The 18,630-nt window shown below is 37.8% G+C and overlaps 2 protein-coding genes across 9 annotated transcripts in view; one reads left to right on the plus strand and one right to left on the minus strand.

Annotated features, from left to right (window-relative positions):
• The window catches only part of TLR2 (toll like receptor 2), a 39,716-nt gene that overhangs the window by 9,720 nt on the left and 11,366 nt on the right, over positions 1 to 18,630 (plus strand). For 3 of the 5 annotated variants that reach the window (XM_008000046.3, XM_073017683.1, XM_008000045.3), the window contains one exon: positions 9,547 to 15,694. The exons of the other annotated variants lie outside the window; for them this stretch is intronic. In XM_008000046.3, coding sequence (XP_007998237.3) covers positions 9,563 to 11,917 — 2,355 coding nt within the window. In that variant the 5' untranslated portion in view covers positions 9,547 to 9,562 and the 3' untranslated portion in view covers positions 11,918 to 15,694. Of the gene's footprint in view, positions 1 to 9,546; positions 15,695 to 18,630 lie in introns of those variants that run through there. 5 annotated transcript variants of the gene reach the window in all.
• The window catches only part of RNF175 (ring finger protein 175), a 67,778-nt gene that overhangs the window by 1,436 nt on the left and 47,712 nt on the right, over positions 1 to 18,630 (minus strand). For 3 of the 4 annotated variants that reach the window (XM_073017684.1, XM_008000050.3, XM_008000049.3), the window contains one exon: positions 16,798 to 17,129. In XM_073017684.1, the coding sequence (XP_072873785.1) occupies positions 17,009 to 17,129 (121 nt within the window). In that variant the 3' untranslated portion in view covers positions 16,798 to 17,008. Of the gene's footprint in view, positions 1 to 124; positions 282 to 16,797; positions 17,130 to 18,630 lie in introns of those variants that run through there. The other variant, XM_037993054.2, reaches the window with a different exon arrangement.

Genomic DNA, 18,630 nt, shown 5'->3' on the forward strand with positions numbered 1-18,630 from the left:
GTTACTTCATTATACTTTCCTTCCTCCTCATCATTAGTGTGAAAAGGTTCCAAGGTGGAACGAACCAGAGCCCACACTTGTCCCATTGTTACCCGGATGCTTCTGAGTTCCCCTTCTTACTCACCACAGGGTTTGCTTAAGAGTAGTACTTGGGTGTCCTCCAGCTTAGTTCCATGTTTTCCAACTGTCGCTCTGGTGAGCCTTTGACCTGGTTTTGAGCCCCCACGTTGGGTGCTGCTTGACGAGACCAGCTCAGTTGTGGAGATCCTAACCCAGCAGTGCTAGAGGAATTAAAGACACACACACACAGAAATATAGAGTGTGGAGTGGGAAATCAGGGGACTCACAGCCTTCAGAGCTGAGATCCCCAAACAGAGATTTAACCCACGTATTTATTGACAGCAAGCCAATGATAAGGATTATTTCTATAGATTATAGATTAACTAAAAGTATTCCTTATGGGAAACAAAGGGATGGGCCAAAACAAAGGGAAGGGCTCTGGATAGATTATCTGCAGCAGGAACATGTCCTTAAGGCACAGACCACTCATGCTGTTGTTTGTGGCTTAGGAATGCCTTGAGCAGTTTTCTGCCCTGGGTGGACCAGGTGTTCCTTGCCCTCATTCCGGTAAACTCACAACCTTCAGTGTGGGCATCATGGCCATCTCGAACATGTCACAGTGCTGCAGAGATTTTGTTTATGGTCAGTTTTGGGCCAGTTTATGGCCAGATTTGGGGGCCTGTTCCCAACAGTGGACAAAGAAGAAAAGCTTCTTAAGGCAAACAGGCACATCTTTTTTAAAGCTACAATAGCTAGACAAACCAAAACATACACAAGATGTTTTGCGTATGTTTTACTTTTGTATTTTTATTTTTAATATTTGTGGATACATAGTAGGTGTATATATTTATGGGGCACTTGAGATATTTTGATACAGGCATACAATGGATAATAACAACATCACGGTAAAAGGGGTATCCATTACCTCAAGCATTTATCCTTTCTTTGTGTTATAAACAATCCTATTAAACTTTTAGTTATCATAAAATGTACAGTAATTATTGTTGACTGTATAACCCTATTTTGCTATCAAAGAATAAATCTTATTCATTCTATCTAACTATATTTGTGTACTCATTAACCATCCCAATCCCCCTCCAACTACACTTCCCAGCCTCTGTTAACCGCCATTCTATCTACTCTCTTATCTCCATGAGTTCAATTGTTTTAACTTGTAGTTCCCACAATTAAGTGAGAACATGGGATGTTTGTCTTTCTGTTCCTTATTTTATTCCACTTAACATAATATCCTCCAGTTCCATCCATGTTGTTGCATGACAGGATCTCATTCTTATGGCTTAATAGTACCCCATTGTATATATGTACCACATTTTCTTTATCCAGTCATGTGTGGACAGACACTTGGATTGCTTCTAAATCTTGGCTACTGTGAATAGTGCAGCACTAAACATGGGAGTGCAGATATCTCCTTGATATATTGATTTCCTTTATTTTGGGTCTATATCTAGCAGGGGGATTGCTGGTCATGTGGTAGCTCTTATTATTAGTCTTTTGAGGAACCTCCAAATTGTTCTTCATAGTGGTTGTACTAATTTACATTCCCACCAACAATGTACAAGAGTTCTCTTTTCTCCACATCCTTGAAGCATTTTTATTGCCTGTCTTTTGGATAAAAGCCATTTTAACTGGGGTGAGATGATATCTCATTGTAGTTTTGATTAGCATTTCTCTGATGATCAGTGATGTTGATCTGTTTTCATATATCTGTTTGCCATTCATATGCCTTCTTTTCAGAAATGTCTATTTACATCTTTTGCCCATTTAAAAAATTGGATTACTAGATTTTTTTTCTTATTGAGTTATTTTATCTCCTTATATATTCTGGTTATTAATCCCCTTTCAAATGGATAGTTTGTGAATATTTTCTCCCATTCCGTGTATTGCCTCTGCACTTTGTGGATTATTTGATTTGCTATGCAGAAATTTTTTAATTTGGTGTGATCCCTTTTGTTCATTTTTGCTTTGGTTGCCTATGCCTGTGGGGTATGACTTAAGAAATCTTTGCCCAGACCAGTGTAATGGAGAGTTTTCTTAATGTTTTCTTTTAATAGTTTCATAGTTTGAGGTCTTAGATTTAAGTCTTTAATCTATTTTGTTTTTATTTTTGTATATGGCAAGATATAGGGGTCTAGTTTCTTCTGCATATGGATATCTACTTTTCCCTGTACCACTTATTGAAGAGACTGTCCTTTCTGCAATGTATGTTCTTGACACTCTTATTGAAAATGAATTCACTGTAGATGTATGGATTTGTTTCTGTGTTCTCTATTCTGTTCTATTGTTCTGTGTGTCTGTGCCTGTTTTTATGCCAGTACCATTCTGTTTTAGTTGCTATAGCTCTGTAATATAATTTTAAGTCAGATAATGTGATTCCTCCAGTTTTGTTCTTTTTGCTTAGAATAGCTCTGGCTATTCTGGGTCTTTTGTGGTTTCATGTAAATTTTAGGATTATATTTTATTAACATACTTTTGTGAAGAATGTCATTGGTATTTTGATAGGGACTGTATTACATCTATAGATTACTTTGGATAGTAGGGACATTTTAACAGTATTGATTTTTCCAATCCATGAACATGGAATATCTTTCCATTTTTTGGTGTCCTCTTTAATTTCTTGCATCAGTGTTTATAGTGTTTCTTGCATCAGTGTTTATAGTTTTCATTGTAGAGATCTTTTACTCCTTTGATTAAGTTTATTACTGGGTATTTTATTTGTAGCTATTGTGAACAAGATTACTATCTTGATTTCTGTTTCAGATTGTTCACTGTTGGCATATAGAAATGCTACTGATTTTTGTATGTTGATTTTGTATACTACAGTTTCACTGAATTTGCTTATTACAGAGAGATTAAAGGTCGTTGAGTCTGTTACTAAATGTGTTTTCTGTCACATTGAAAAATTATACCATGAGAAGGCACATGCTTCTAGAAATTACAGCTCATAGATATGTAAATGTACAGAATGCTGGTGTGACAGTTCACAATTGTTTACTTTCTAGTTTTCACTGAAAATTAAAGTTACTAAGGGTAAAGCAATCCCAGCACTGTAGGAAGCTGAGGCAGGATGATTGCTTAATGCCAGGAGTTTGAGACCAGCTGAGGCAAGATGATTGCTTAATGCCAGGAGTTTGAGACCAGCTGGGGCAATGTAGAATGACCTCATCTGCAAAAAAAAAAAAAAAAAAGAATTCTAATTAATATATGGTACTAGAATTACCAGAAATAATAAGGGAAACAACTCTGAAAAGAAGGTAAGATGTGTTTTGGGTAAGAACAACTATAAAGTATGAGGGGATGTTTGTTTTGTTAAGGAAAAAATAAAATAATATTTGTCCCAAAGTAGAATGCCTGGTTGTTAAGACAATGAGAAAGAGAAAGAGTATAGAAGAAAAACTGAATGGGTATTAGAAAGTTGTAGAAGGTTGTGGGATAGGAATACTGGGAAGGGAATTTTATATGTGATCAAGCTAAGATTTGAAGAAAATTCTAAGTTTGTTTTTTTTTTTTAAATTGAGCATTAATATCAAAAAATACTGATACAGAACTAGAAATTTGTCCTCTATGTTAAAACAACAAGGTTTTCTTGGAGTATTGGTCTGTTCTTAATAAGAAATTGAAAGACTTTTCTTTACCTGCTAAGTAATTGGCCTAGGAAATGCGATTCTGTGTTTTATCAAGATAATTTATTGTGCTTCATGTTGTCTTTATTAGATCTTTGACTGCCTCAGAGACCTGAGTCCACCCTATTAAAAGAGCAAGAGTTTCTACAATTATGTGGCTTTCTTTATTTGCCTTTGAAGTCTTTTACCAATCACTCTATTTAAATGAATAAATATTGCTTCATAGAGACCTGTGATCCTATTTTAATCAAATATTTTAAACCTTTTGATATTTTTGACATCTCAAAATCAAATTCTAATTAAAACCTTTTGACGTTGAACAAACTTTGGAAGCTTCTAGATGGGCTTCTGGAATATCTCAAAAGAAATTGTTTTCTCTCCTGATTAAAAAAGAGAGATGTTAAACTAATTAGGCTTATTTGATATGTTATATTACATGGGAAGCATTGTCAAATTGTAAGTGATGCTGAACTTTCTTTAAGTCATATTGTATGGGTATGTTATTAATGTATGCTTCGGAAATAATATAAAATTCTTAGAAACCAGATAGTCATGGTATAACACTATCAGCCAAAATTCTAATTATCATGAAATATTATACGTTGTAGAAGTAATACAATTTCCTTATCAATTGCATCATTGTGAACTCTCATCATATCTTTAACCAAGTCCATTTTAAGCCTTGTCATCTACAAAGAGTTACTTTTTTTACACTGGTACTTTCCAGAACACTGTGAAAAACAATTATATAAAGTGTGTGGACCTATAGACAAACAACCAATCAAATCATAAAGTGTTCTTTTAAAAGATTCGTGGAAAGGACTCTGACAAGTATAGGTTTCTGATAACTTTAAGATCATACTACTGGACTGGGTAAGAATTTCCAGAACTCTAGTGAAGAAATGGATTGGTTCATAAAACTGCCAAACCAACATCAAGCAGAATCAGAATTAATTGAATACCAGGGAAATGCTTTGGCAGATTTTCATGCTAAGTCAGCTAGTACTGAAATTGTTAAGATATGCAATTAGAGGCCGGGCGCGGTGGCTCAAGCCTGTAATCCCAGCACTTTGGGAGGCCGAGACAGGCGGATCACGAGGTCAGGAGATCGAGACCATCCTGGCTAACACAGTGAAACCCCGTCTCTACTAAAAAAAATACAAAAAAAAACTAGCTGGGCGCGGTGGCGGGCGCCTGTAGTCCCAGCTACTCGGGGGGCTGAGGCAGGAGAATGGCGTAAACCTGGGAGGCGGAGCTTGCAGTGAGCCAAGATCTGGCCACTGCACTCCAGCCTGGACGACAGAGCGAGACTCCGCCTCAAAAAAAAAAAAAAAAAGATATGCAATTAGAAAAACACCATAAGATTTATCTGAATTAAATTATCTATGATAACCTATTTAAACGAACAGCATCATGCACCTGAATTGGAGAAACAAAACTGATATTTAAAAGGATATAAATTTAGTGTTAAATGTGGCCTCATGGATCAGACAGCTATCTGGTCCTTTCTGAGTCCATATAGCTGCCATCATTAAAAGTTCTGCACTCTGACTCATCATAGACTAGATAACATGAAATTATGGAAAAAGATTGGTGTTATGACTGTTCTAAAATTGCTAAAATGGCTTATAATCAATGTTTGGTTTGTCAAATCCACAATTTTTATAAGACAATAAAAACCTCAGTTGGTACATTTCTACTATCCACTGGACTATTTGAACATTTACAGATGGATTGCATTCAGTTGCCTCATTGGGAATCTGCAGGAAACTTAGGTATGCTGGATATGTCATGTTGAACCAAATACTAATATGCTTTTAAAAATCTCCTAATTCACCCTATAACAGATTTCAACTGATATTCCAAGGTGACTGCCTATTCAGATTGAACATCTGGTCTTTCTATAGGGTTAGGCTTTTTGAGTCACATATTCAGATTTCGTGTTTAAAGCTAACAGTAGACAAAACATAGGAGAGGCTTTACAGTTAAATTCTTCCAGAAACTGAATAAGAAAACCAAAAGGAGAGATAATTAGATAGTTTGTAGACGAATTCATAACCCTAATTCTCTAATTGTTGGTAGCCTCCATTGATGACAATTAATAGTGGAGCCTTAGATAAATACGACTATTGCTTCCCTGTTGATGACCCCTGTAGCACACAGTGGGAACAGGGAACAGGGAACTGTCTCTTGTGCCCCTCCAGCATATGTTTTTATCTGTGAAGGATTTAACTGTCAATCATAGGCACAGGCAACTCCATGTCCAAATCAGTAGGAAATAAGAAGTCAGTGTGGATTAGGGATTCTAACAGGAACACTGTCACTCCATAACCAACTGGAAATTTGACATTATTCTGTACATCTTAATTTGCACTATGGTATAAAAAGGAACTTTCTAGCAGGTGCAGATCCTTCTAAATGGGTATCTTTTGTTCAAATGCTCCTTCCCTGGCTTGGAATAAATGTAAATGAGGTTATGATTAGAAATCCCTTTCAAACATTAGCTATTACAGCTGACTCTACTGCAAAGGCTATAGTTGCCCAGTGAAGTTCTCTAAATTCTCTTGCTAAAATTTCTTTAAATAACAGGATTGCCTTGAACTATCTGTTGGTTCATAGTGGGGGTGTGCGTGTGTGATAGGGGATACTGTGTATAATAGCTAATATATCCTACTGTACTTGCGTAAAGGAATCTGTTATAAAGAAAATGAAGTAAGGTATAAAAGTTGGAAAGAAGGAAACCATCATTATGTCTTGAGGATGATTGGGGATACAGAAAATGAAAAGAATCCACAAACTATTAGAATTACTAAGTTAGTTAAGCAAGGGTACTCAATGCATGGTCAGTATACAAAATTTAATTGAATTTTGACATATATGTATATGCCATATTATGTTAGATTGTTTTGCATTGCTATAAGGGAATACCTGAGGCTGGGTACTTTATAAAGAAAAGAGGTTTATTTGGCTTATGGTTCTGCTGGCTGTACAAGCATGGCACTTGCATCTGTCTGACCTTAGGAAGCCTTTACTCATGGTGGAAGAAGGGGCAGCAGGCATGTCACATAGTGAGAGAGGGAGTGAGAGGGAGGGAGCAAGAGTGAAGGGGGAGGTCCCAGACTCTTTTTAAACAACATGAAATCCTGTGAACTAACAGAGTGAGAACTAACTTATTACCATGAAGAGCACACCAAGCCATTCATGAGGGATACACCTTCATGACCCAAACACTTTCCACCAGCTCCTGCCTTCAACACTGGGGATCACATTTCAACATGAGATTTGGAGAGGAAAAATATCCAAACCATATCACATATATAAATATGTAAAACTATTTAAATGTTTTAAAAGTATCGAATAAGAATAAATCTTACAAAATATACTTAAGAACTTTAAGCAAAAACCATAAAATACTACTGTGATAAGTTAAAGAAGACCTAAATAAATGGAGAGATCTGTCATGCTCATGGATTGGAAGATTCAATACTGTAATGATGTGAATAGTTCCCAAATTGTTCTATAGATTCAATACATTGCCAATTAAAATCTCAGTGGACTTTGTTTTTTGGAACTGACAAGCTGATTCTGCCATTTATAATAATATTCAAAGGGGCAAGAATAACCAAGACACATTTGAAGAACAAGAAGGAGGAAGAAGAACGTATTTGAGGAAGAATAAGGAACTCTATTAAATATATATCTCCTAGATATTGAGGTATACATTTGAAATACATCTATTGCCTAGATATTGAGATATATTATACATTTAATATAGTGTGTTGCTGGTATATAGATAAATGAACATTGGATCAGAATAGAGAGCACTGAAACAAGATCTACCCCTATATGGACATGTGCCTATTGACAAATAAAATACTGTTGATTATTTCCCCAAGATGGTCTGTAAAAAATAGGTTAATCGAACATCCATATGGGAAAAAAGTGAATCCTTCTGCTACCTCAAATATCAACCTCAGGTAGACTATAGATCTAAAAGTGAAAGGCAAAGCAATAAAGATTTTAGAAAATAACAAAGAGAATATCTTTGTGAAAATACAGGAAATATTTTAAAAATAGGCCAGAAAACTCACTATTAAAATATATGAAATATAAGAACATCTGTTCATCAAAGTACTATAGTTTGAATAGTATGTCTCCTCCAAAATTCATATTGAAACTTAATCCCCATTGTAACAGTACTAATCCTAAAACGAAGTATTAAGAGGTGTGACCTTTGGGAAGTTACTAAGTCATGAGGGCTCTTTCCTCAGGTATGGGATTAGCATCCTTATAAAAGGGCTTGAGATTGAAGGTAGTGCCCCCTTGCCCTCTTGCATTCTCCCACGTGAGGACACAGCAACAAGACACCGTCTTGGAAGGAGAGAGAAGCCCTCACCAGACACCAATGCACATGCCTTGATCTTAGACTTTTCAGCCTCCAGAGCTATAGTAAATACATTTCTGTTTTTTATATATTATCCAGTCTCTGGTATTTTGTTATAGAAGCACTAATGGACCAAGACAAAAATATTCCATTATGAAAGTGAAAAGGCAACCACAGAGTGGCAGAAGCTTTTGGAGATGATGAATATGTTTACTTTCTGGATTTTGGTGATGATACCATGAGTGTATACATATGTATGTATACATAATGTGTACAAATTATGTACGTTGATTGTGTATAATGTACATAAGTTTCTTTGTATACCAATTATACCTTAATAAAGCTAAGGAAAAAAGCGTATCCAGAATAAATATGCATGGAATGGCCCATTTATTTAAAAAAATAAGAGGAGGGAATACGAAGCAGTGGTTTTGGTGCAAACATAAAAATTCTGGCTCCAACAGCATTTACATTCCCAAACCAAGCATATTTATGTTTTAATTCTTTGTGGCCATAAATTGTACAGCTCAGGCCTTTATAATCTCTCAGATTCTGTGAATGTGGGAAATTAGTTTTACCCATAAAAATGTTTTGTTCTTGGGGATAAATTTTTAAAAAATTTTTGCATAGTTAGCACACTGAGAAAATACAGACAAAGGCATACAGATGCAAGGAATGGGGTAGCTGAATAGAGCCAAAGAATGATATAGGGCCCGGAAGGTGGGCAAAGAGAAAGTTGTTGGGTTTATGGTTACAAGTAAACTAGCAGTTGTGGTACAGATAGTTTTATTTCCCCCACATTCATCTGAACAGCCCATCCAGACTTAAACACTACTTTCTGCATTTACTTCTAGGCAGGAAGACAGGGTTCTAATGGTGTGAGTCTCCTTCAACCCAACAAACCACCTAGGTCTGCCTGGAGTTTCCCACACCCCTCCTGCCTGCTAGTAATAGGTGCGAGGCAAGTCGATGCACATGCAACTTTTGTCTTTTGGTCCCAAAGCATGCTACTCCTGGAGTTTCCTTCAGTGAATGAGAACTATAGTTTGGTTCTGTGAGATATGTATGAATCAAGCGGGGCATTGAAGCAGAGAAAAGAAATGCTTAAATGTTAAGAAAGTTTGAAGTGCAGAAAAAGGTGATTGTAAATCCATATGGTTAAGCCTAACCCATTTCTTAAAAGGCTTGATTGCTCATTCCCCCATTCATTGATTTACTCATTCTTCCAATCTGTGTTATTGAGTCTTGCTCTGTATTTCCAGATGGTTGTGCTCTTAAGTACTGCATAGTGGTTGTATATCTGTGTTAGTGTTGCTGAATGTATCAGGGAATTAATTTTTTATCCTCATTCATTCGTTCCATTCGTCTGTTTCTCTCTCTCTCTCGAAAACATTTCTCAAGAATTAGAATTATGATATGCTGTCAAACACAGTGACTCATTTGAACCTCTTTTATTTGTAGGTTGAATCACTGGACAATGCCACATACTTTGTGGATGGTGTGGGTCTTGGGGGTCATCATCAGCCTCTCCAAGGAAGAATCCTCCGATCAGGCTTCTCTGTCTTGTGACCACAATGGTATCTGCAAGGGCAGCTCAGGATCTTTAAACTCCATTCCCTCAGGGCTCACAGAAGCTGTAAAAAGCCTTGACCTGTCCAACAACAGGATCACCTACATTAGCAACAGTGACCTACAGAGGTGTGTGAACCTCCAAGCTCTGGTGCTGACATCCAATGGAATTAACACAATAGAGGAAGATTCTTTTTCTTCCCTGGGCAGACTTGAATATTTAGACTTATCCTATAATTACTTATCTAATTTATCGTCCTCCTGGTTCAAGCCCCTTTCTTCTTTAAAATTCTTAAACTTACTGGGAAATCCTTACAAAACCCTCGGGGAAACATCTCTTTTTTCTCATCTCACAAAATTGCGAATCCTGAGAGTAGGAAATATGGACACCTTCACTGAGATTCAAAGAAAAGATTTTGCTGGACTTACCTTCCTTGAGGAACTTGAGATTGATGCTTCAGATCTACAGAGCTATGAGCCAAAAAGTTTGAAGTCAATTCAGAATGTAAGTCATCTGATCCTTCATATGAAGCAGCATATTTTACTGCTGGAGATTTTTGTAGATCTTACAAGTTCCGTGGAATGTTTGGAACTGCGAGATACTGATTTGGATACTTTCCATTTTTCAGAACTATCCACTGGTGAAACAAATTCATTGATTAAAAAGTTTACATTTAGAAATGTGAAAATCACCGATGAAAGTTTGTTTCAGGTCATGAAACTTTTGAGTCAGATTTCTGGATTGTTAGAATTAGAGTTTGATGACTGTACCCTTAATGGAGTTGGTGATTTTAGAGGATCTGATAATGACAGAGTTATAGATCCAGGTAAAGTGGAAACGTTAACAATCCGGAGGCTGCATATTCCACAGTTTTACTTATTTTATGATCTGAGCACTTTATATTCACTCACAGAAAGAGTTAAAAGAATCACAGTAGAAAACAGTAAAGTTTTTCTGGTTCCTTGTTCACTTTCACGACATTTAAAATCATTAGAATACTTGGATCTAAGTGAAAATTTGATGGTTGAAGAATACTTGAAAAATTCAGCCTGTGAGGATGCCTGGCCCTCTCTACAAACTTTAATTCTAAGGCAAAATCACTTGGCATCATTGGGAAACACCGGAGAGACTTTGCTTACTCTGAAAAACTTGACTAACCTTGATATCAGTAAGAACACTTTTCATTATATGCCTGAAACTTGTCAGTGGCCAGAAAAGATGAAATATTTGAACTTATCCAGCACGCGAATACACAGTGTAACAGGCTGCATTCCCAAGACACTGGAAATTTTAGATATTAGCAACAACAATCTCAATTTATTTTCTTTGAATTTGCCGCAACTCAAAGAACTTTATATTTCCAGAAATAAGTTGATGACTCTACCAGATGCCTCCCTCTTACCCATGTTACTAGTGTTGAAAATCAGTAGGAATACAATAACTACATTTTCTAAGGAGCAACTTGACTCTTTTCACACACTGAAGACTTTGGAAGCTGGTGGCAATAACTTCATTTGCTCCTGTGAATTCCTGTCCTTCACTCAGGAGCAGCAAGCACTGGCCAAAGTCCTGGTTGATTGGCCAGCAAATTACCTGTGTGACTCTCCATCCCATGTGCGTGGCCAGCGGGTTCAGGATGTCCGCCTCTCAGTGTCGGAATGTCACAGGGCAGCACTGGTGTCTGGCATGTGCTGTGCTCTGTTCCTGCTGATCCTGCTCATGGGGGTCCTGTGCCACCGTTTCCACGGCCTGTGGTACATGAAAATGATGTGGGCCTGGCTCCAGGCCAAAAGGAAGCCCAGGAAAGCTCCCAACAGGGACATCTGCTATGATGCGTTTGTTTCTTACAGTGAGCGGGATGCCTACTGGGTGGAGAACCTTATGGTCCAGGAGCTGGAGAACTTCAATCCCCCCTTCAAGTTGTGTCTTCATAAGCGGGACTTCATTCCCGGCAAGTGGATCATTGACAATATCATTGACTCCATTGAAAAGAGCCACAAAACTGTCTTTGTGCTTTCTGAAAACTTTGTGAAGAGTGAGTGGTGCAAGTATGAACTGGACTTCTCCCATTTCCGTCTTTTCGATGAGAACAATGATGCTGCCATTCTTGTTCTTCTGGAGCCCATTGAGAAAAAAGCCATTCCCCAGCGCTTCTGCAAGCTGCGGAAGATAATGAACACCAAGACCTACCTGGAGTGGCCCATGGATGAGGCTCGGCAGGAAGGGTTTTGGGTAAATCTGAGAGCTGCGATAAAGTCTTAGGTTCCCACATTTAAAGCCAGTCTTTGTCTAGTTGGGATCTTTATATCACTAGTTGTAGATAAGTTCATTCAGACATAATTATATAAAAACTACATGGATGTACCGTCATTTGAGGACTTCCTTACTAAAACTACAAAACTTCAAATTTTGTATAGGGTGCTGTTTTGTAAACATATGCCAGATTTAAAAATTGGTTTTTGGTTTTTCGTTTTTTCTATGAGATAACCATGATCATAAGTCTATTATTGATATCTGAATATAGTCCCTTGGTATCCAAGGGAATTGGTTGCAGGATCCTCGTGGATATCAAAATTCATAGACAATCAAGTCCCTTATAAGAGTGGCATAGTATTTGCATATAACCTATTTACATTCTCCTGTATACTTTAAATCATCTCTAGATTACTTATGATACCCAATACAATGTAAATACTATGTAAATAGTTGTACTGTCTTTTTATTTGTATTATTATTGTATTGTTATTTTTTATTTTCAAATTTTTTAAAACATACTTTTGATCCACAGTTGGTTGACTTCATGGATGCAGAGCCCATGGATATAGAGGGCCAACTGTAATCTGTAGCAATTGGCTTAGTTCATTAGGAAATAGCACAAATGAACTTAAGATTCTCAATGACTGTGTCATTCTTTCTTCCTGCTAAGAGACTCCTTTGTGGTCACAAAAGGCATTCTCTGTCCCACCCAGCTGTCACTTCTCTGTGCAACTGATCTCAAGAGCAACAAGGCAAAGTATTTGGGGCACTCCCCCAAACTTGTTGCTATTCCTAGAGAAAAGTGCTGTATATTTCCTATTAAACTTTACAGGATGAGAAATACCTAGAGGGTGTATTTTCATGTGATCTGGATCTTTCTGGCTATTTGATAGGTTTCTCCAGCCATAGTTACTTGAGAGAGTGACTACACAGCGCAAGGTACAGTAAATTATGTATTTCTGTAATTTAACAAAATAAATACTCAGTTTAGGAGAATTTGAAAGACAGTTCCCACATCTGGACTCTGGTCTTCCTCAGCCTCTATCTTTTGAGTTCTAGTTATTGTCCAATCACTCTAACTCTCAGTTCCTGTTTTTTAGTCTATTTCCCCAGCATCTTGTTGCTTTTTCCTTCTTTGAAAAGTCTTGTTTTTAATTCTAAAAAGGCCTTCCCTTTTCCCCCTTCTGAATATTTTTAAAAGTACATGTGAGTTAAATAGATTTTTAAGCAAATATATACCTAGAGGTTCCTCATAGTGACTCAAAAATAGTTTGATACACAATAATTTAAAGGTGGATACTATTACCATGTGTTAATTTTGCAATCTAGGCATAATAATACCACACATTAAATTTTGATGCAACGTTCTTTGGTAAGAGCTATTTGCTGATTCTATGCAACTTTCTTCTTAAGCTGGGAACCACGTGAAAGGAAGTGAGCCTTCTTTGACCCCTGCTCAATTCTCAACCAGAACTGGGTTTATGTGGTTAATTGGGCACTGGAGTCAGAAAGACCTGGGTTAGTAGACGTGTAATCTTTGGCAAGTCACTTGACATGACCTAAAAAGTTTTTGTGTCTTTAAAATAGGGAAGATGATCTCTATATCCTAAGGTACTGAGAGTATGAAATGTAGGAATGTAAGTAAACCATGAGCCTAAGCTCCTTGATTCCCATTTTCTCTGGAGGGGTGAGGAGGGCAAGAGTACCACGCCTAAGAGAATGGGCACCATGGGTTCGTGTGTGGGGTGAGGATGTCTGTAGTAGATGTTAGCTATTATTATTATTATTTTCCAAGAAGATATTTCATTCCCTGATATATTATGGCTTGTAAATGGATATTTTTCTGTTGCGGATACTAGCAGGGATATAAGGGATCCTGCTGTTTGCAGAAAAATACCACTAAGAAATATGCTCATTAAGTGCAGAACAAGCTTGTCCTTGGGGAACTCACACAGGGCTGCTGCTGTTTCATGCAACCTCCCAGAAGAGTGTTATGGAAGAAACGGTAGCCAGCCTAAAAAAAATCAGGCCCAGTGTAATCCCAGCACTTTGGGAGGCTGAGGCAGGAGGATTGCTTGAGCCCAGGAGTCAGAGACCAGCCTGGGCAACATGGCAAAACCCTGTCTCTACCAAAAAATACAAAATACTAGCAGGGCATGGTGGCATGTGCCTCTGGTCCTAGCTACTCGGGAGGCTGATTTGGGAGAATCACCTGAGCCCAGGAGGTCCAGGCTGCAGTGAGCTGTGATTGCACCACTGCACTCCAGCCTGGGTGAAGAGCAAGACACTGTCTCAAAAAAAAAAAGTTTAGAAGAAGGAAACTTGAGGAGATTCCACAGACACCAAACACAGCAATGGACTTTCTGCTTTACTTCTCTGTTTCCTACATTAAGCACCATGTTAATTATGAGAACCAGGTAGATTTAACATTGACTTGATCTATATTTAATTTCAAGAACTTAAAATAGCAACTGAAACAGCTTCGCAGTTAATTGATAGATTTAAAATAATCTTTAAAAAATAATCTTTAGGACGGGCGTGGTGGCTCATGCCTGTAATCCCAGCACTTTGGGAGGCTGAGGTGGGAGGATCACCTGAGGTGATGTGGTGCCTATTCACATTAAAGGTGGGTCTTCCTCTCCTGGTCCACTGACTCAAATGTTAATCTCCTCTGGCAACACCCTCACAGACACACCAGAAACAATAAGAGCTATCCAGGCATCCTTCAATCCAATCAAGTTGACACCTAGTATTAGCCATAATACTCTCCAATCTTTTTTCAGTGTGTGTATACACACTACTTTACAAAATTGGGATTAGATTGTAAATACTTAAACTTTATAAAGAAAATGGCATCTTCATTTTTTTTTCTGAGGCTGTTTAGTGATTATCTGACATTCCTGAACTCTGAGGGTCATTGTGAATCCCCATTCAGGTAAATAGTGGCTTATTTGCCCAGAGTTCTAAATGGTTCTAAAAGCTACCATTGCGGCTATCCATGAAAGATAAGTGGGAACTAAATTAGAGATCAGTTTAAGGGTTCTTTTTTTGTTTAACAGAAGAAAAACTAATTTTTTGTTTTTAGTGCTTTATCCAAATGTGAAGTCTTTTGTCAATAGACTACAAGCTCAAGAATCTTGTTTTATCTTCCCACCCCTTGGACATGTCTACTATATAATAAGTGTTGAATTATTGGAATGTTTTCAGAGCAGAGAAATAATTAAGAATTCTATAATCTGGATGCTGAATCAATCATAATGAGAGAGGAGAACATGAAAAATCAGTTGTGTAGACAGCTAAGGCTAGTCTTCAGAGAAGCAGCCTGCCTGAAAAATCACAGCTACAGGCAAAAATAGAGCAGCCTGGGGAAAACTCAACTGCACCTGCACAGATAAGCAGGCAAGGTCCAGCACAGGAGCCTTTTGTTCTTTGTGTGATTAGCAGGCTTCCAGGAAAATGTTCCCTCTCAGACATGAACAAGGGGGACTCCATGGGAGATTGCACTGCAAACAGAGGGGGCTTACCTAAAACAAACCCACAATTATTCAAATGAGAAAAAAAGCTATGCTTTGTGCTTACCTAGAGACATCTCACAGCTGTATAGACAGGTGGAGTTGTGAAGACAGGTTTCCAAATAAGAGAAGTTACTCAAACAGCTACAGGGATGAGAGGAGTTTCTTATATGAAAGCTTTTTCGACTGTAAAATGGCACCCCACTTGGGCTCTCCTCTCCACTGTGGAGAGCTTTCTTCTTTCACTTATTAAACTTTTGCTCCAACCTCACCCTTTGCGTCCATGCTCCTTAATTTTCTCAGTTATGACACAATAAGTTCAAATAACACCTTAGACAATGAGACCATGGACCCTGACCTATTTCAATAATATTGAAGCATTGGGCAGTTTGAAAGAGGAAAGTTCTCAACAATTAGAAATTGTAGTGTGAGTTATCTTAATGATGGACCTTTGAATAGCATTGAGTACAGTGCCAATATCTGAACAAGGAAAATAATCATTGTATTTCCTTTCTACTTCATACAAGTGTAATGGCTTCAAGTATTGCAGCATAGATGTCTGGTGTTAACGTATGCAGTGTTGGCTGTTTAAAAAATGACCAGTAATTTAAAACAAATTAATTTTGAGAATCTAACATACCATTCATGGGTTAATTCTTTCTGACTGGTCTTCTCCATTCAGTTAATTTTGTTCCCTTCTGCCAGATTAATTTACTCTTTCAACAAATATTTTTTGAGTGCCTATTATGTGCTAGGCAGTGCTCGAAGTGTAGGGGATATGGTAGGGAACAGATAAAATTCCTTGTCTTCATGGAGGAGAAGACAATAAAATTTATGATTGGATTTCAGGAATTGATAAGTGCTATGAAGAAAATAAAAGCAGAGTGCCACAATGGAATGACTGTGCACCTGTGTGTGTGCACGCACACGCACACACACACGCACAGTGGAACAAAAGAAAAGTGATTCTTCTTCTTTAGTACAGCTGTTGCATGGGTTTGAGTACTTTTGGCAGCTCCAGGAAACCCAAAGTACCTGTGGCCCATTGAGAAGGTGTGGCCCCTGCTGCCAGAGGCTTTAGGAGTAACCTACTTTCTACAGAAGAGCTCTGTGGTGCAGAAGCTGCCACATGGTAACAAGCACATGGTGCAGAAGACAAGCACAATGTCCTTAACTACAGATTACTTAACAACTCCACCTACTTTAAAGATGTTGAACTGATGAGAAAGTATTAGCTACGGCTCAATGTTGTATGTGAGAAGTACTTTGCAAACCTCTGAAACACTTTACACATACTGTTATCAGTCAAACTGGAAGTAGAATGTCCACAGTGCAGTGTAACAAATGTGACATAAGCATGAGTTAAGAAACAGCTGTAATTGGAAACATGAAAAAACATGCTTTATTTGTTTATTCCATTGTTCAGCTTCTCTTTAAATTCTTTCCACATAGACAAACTACTTGACAACAAAGTTTACTTAGTTTTCTAAACATTTGGGATCATCTCTAAAATTAAAAAAATTAATATTAAATGTAGGATCAAGGATTTCAACCATACAATATATTGCTTCTGGGGTCTGCTGTACTATTCCAGCCCTAGTGAATAGTTAATGCCTTGAACTACTCCTATCACCACAGGTTGCCAGGCCACCAAATAACGAAGCCAATCCAGGATTTGTCCGTAGAGAAAATGTGTGCGCTCCCAGCTAAATCTCAGTTAAGGAGGTTGTTCTGTATACAGCCAAGTAGCAGAAATATTCATAAATATTCATAAATGTCATTTGCAAATATAATAAACAATGTAATGAATGGTATTTCCTTTCTTGTTAATTCAATGTGCTCAATTAAAAGCCCCTTATGTGAGTTTTATAGCATTATCGTTATCATTGTTAACTTACACCACACCCAATTTCTGAAAATAAATTGAAGCTCTTTAAAATAAAATCCCAAACTAGAAAACAAGAATCAAAGGCAAGGGTATATGCTAAAAGAAGGAAGAAGAGGGGAATGACTGTATTGGAAAACCAAGGATAGTAGAAGCTGCTCTAAATGAGCAAAAACAGCTCTGGGCTTTCCCGTAGTCATACACCAGAATGAACCCACTGTATATTACAAAGAGTAACACTGGTTCATCAGATAAGAAAGACCTTTTTCTGCTGTCTTTGATAAACTGTGCTAGGGAGCTTAATGAATGCACAGTGTCCCTAACAACAATTTTACAAACAAAATGACAGCTTTTTCACATGTAGTTTTTTCTTATATTGAGTTTCAATAAAAGAGTAGTACATGTTTTGTTCAAGTTTACTTTCTCAAGACTACATAAAAAGAAATCAATTGCCCTTTGTTAAAGTATCATTTGAGGTGACATTTATGATCATATTATCAATTTTATAACAAAGATTTATGCACTGAGGTTTGATAAGTTAATAACCAAAAACTGTTCTGGATTTGGGATCCTCATTTTAGAAGAGGAATTCCGGGACAGTGGATGAACAGGAAGGTGGAAGGATCATCACACACCTTTAGCCTTCAGTTGTGTTTGAGTGGCACTGACTCACCGAGAAAGGCCGGGTCTGTGGATGGAGTGGGCACTGCAGAGCGTGGTCTCTTGCAATGCGATGGGCCTTGAGACCCAAAGATCCACTGATGCTGCCTCCTTCTCTGATGCACTCCTTGAATCCCTCCCTGGTCTGCAGTTCCCAGAGATGAGGGCATTGCTGCCAATAGCCACTGTTACACCATATGTGTAGGGTTGGTGAGGAACGGGGGAGCAGAGAGCAAGGAAGGTGATTCCTTTAGCAAAGTAAAATTTAGCTGACTGTTACTTAGAAAGTACAGAAAAGCTGTCTCTTAGAGAAGAGATAGTACTTGGCAGGTTGATGCCAACCTCTCAGGGCTCTTCTGCTTAAGGGAGGATATGTTTTAATTCCATTCCCACCCCGCTTCCTGAACAAGATATACTATGGTCTTGAGATAGTGAGGTTGAAGACTAAGTCTTTCTAGTTAGCGCCGGATGGGGGCCATTACCTTCCTGTGACCTTAATGTGACCTGATTTTATTCTGTTGTGCATCTCTGACGTCTATACAAATCTCAGCTGCTGCCAGAAGCTGACCAACTCTGTAGATCTTTATTTCTTTTCAATATTGTTATCACTAGTGTTTGGCCTAAGAAGAGATGATGCATGGCATGGAATTTAAAAAGCCAAA

The sequence above is a fragment of the Chlorocebus sabaeus genome, chromosome 7, assembly GCF_047675955.1.
Source record: "Chlorocebus sabaeus isolate Y175 chromosome 7, mChlSab1.0.hap1, whole genome shotgun sequence".
NCBI lineage: Eukaryota > Metazoa > Chordata > Mammalia > Primates > Cercopithecidae > Chlorocebus > Chlorocebus sabaeus.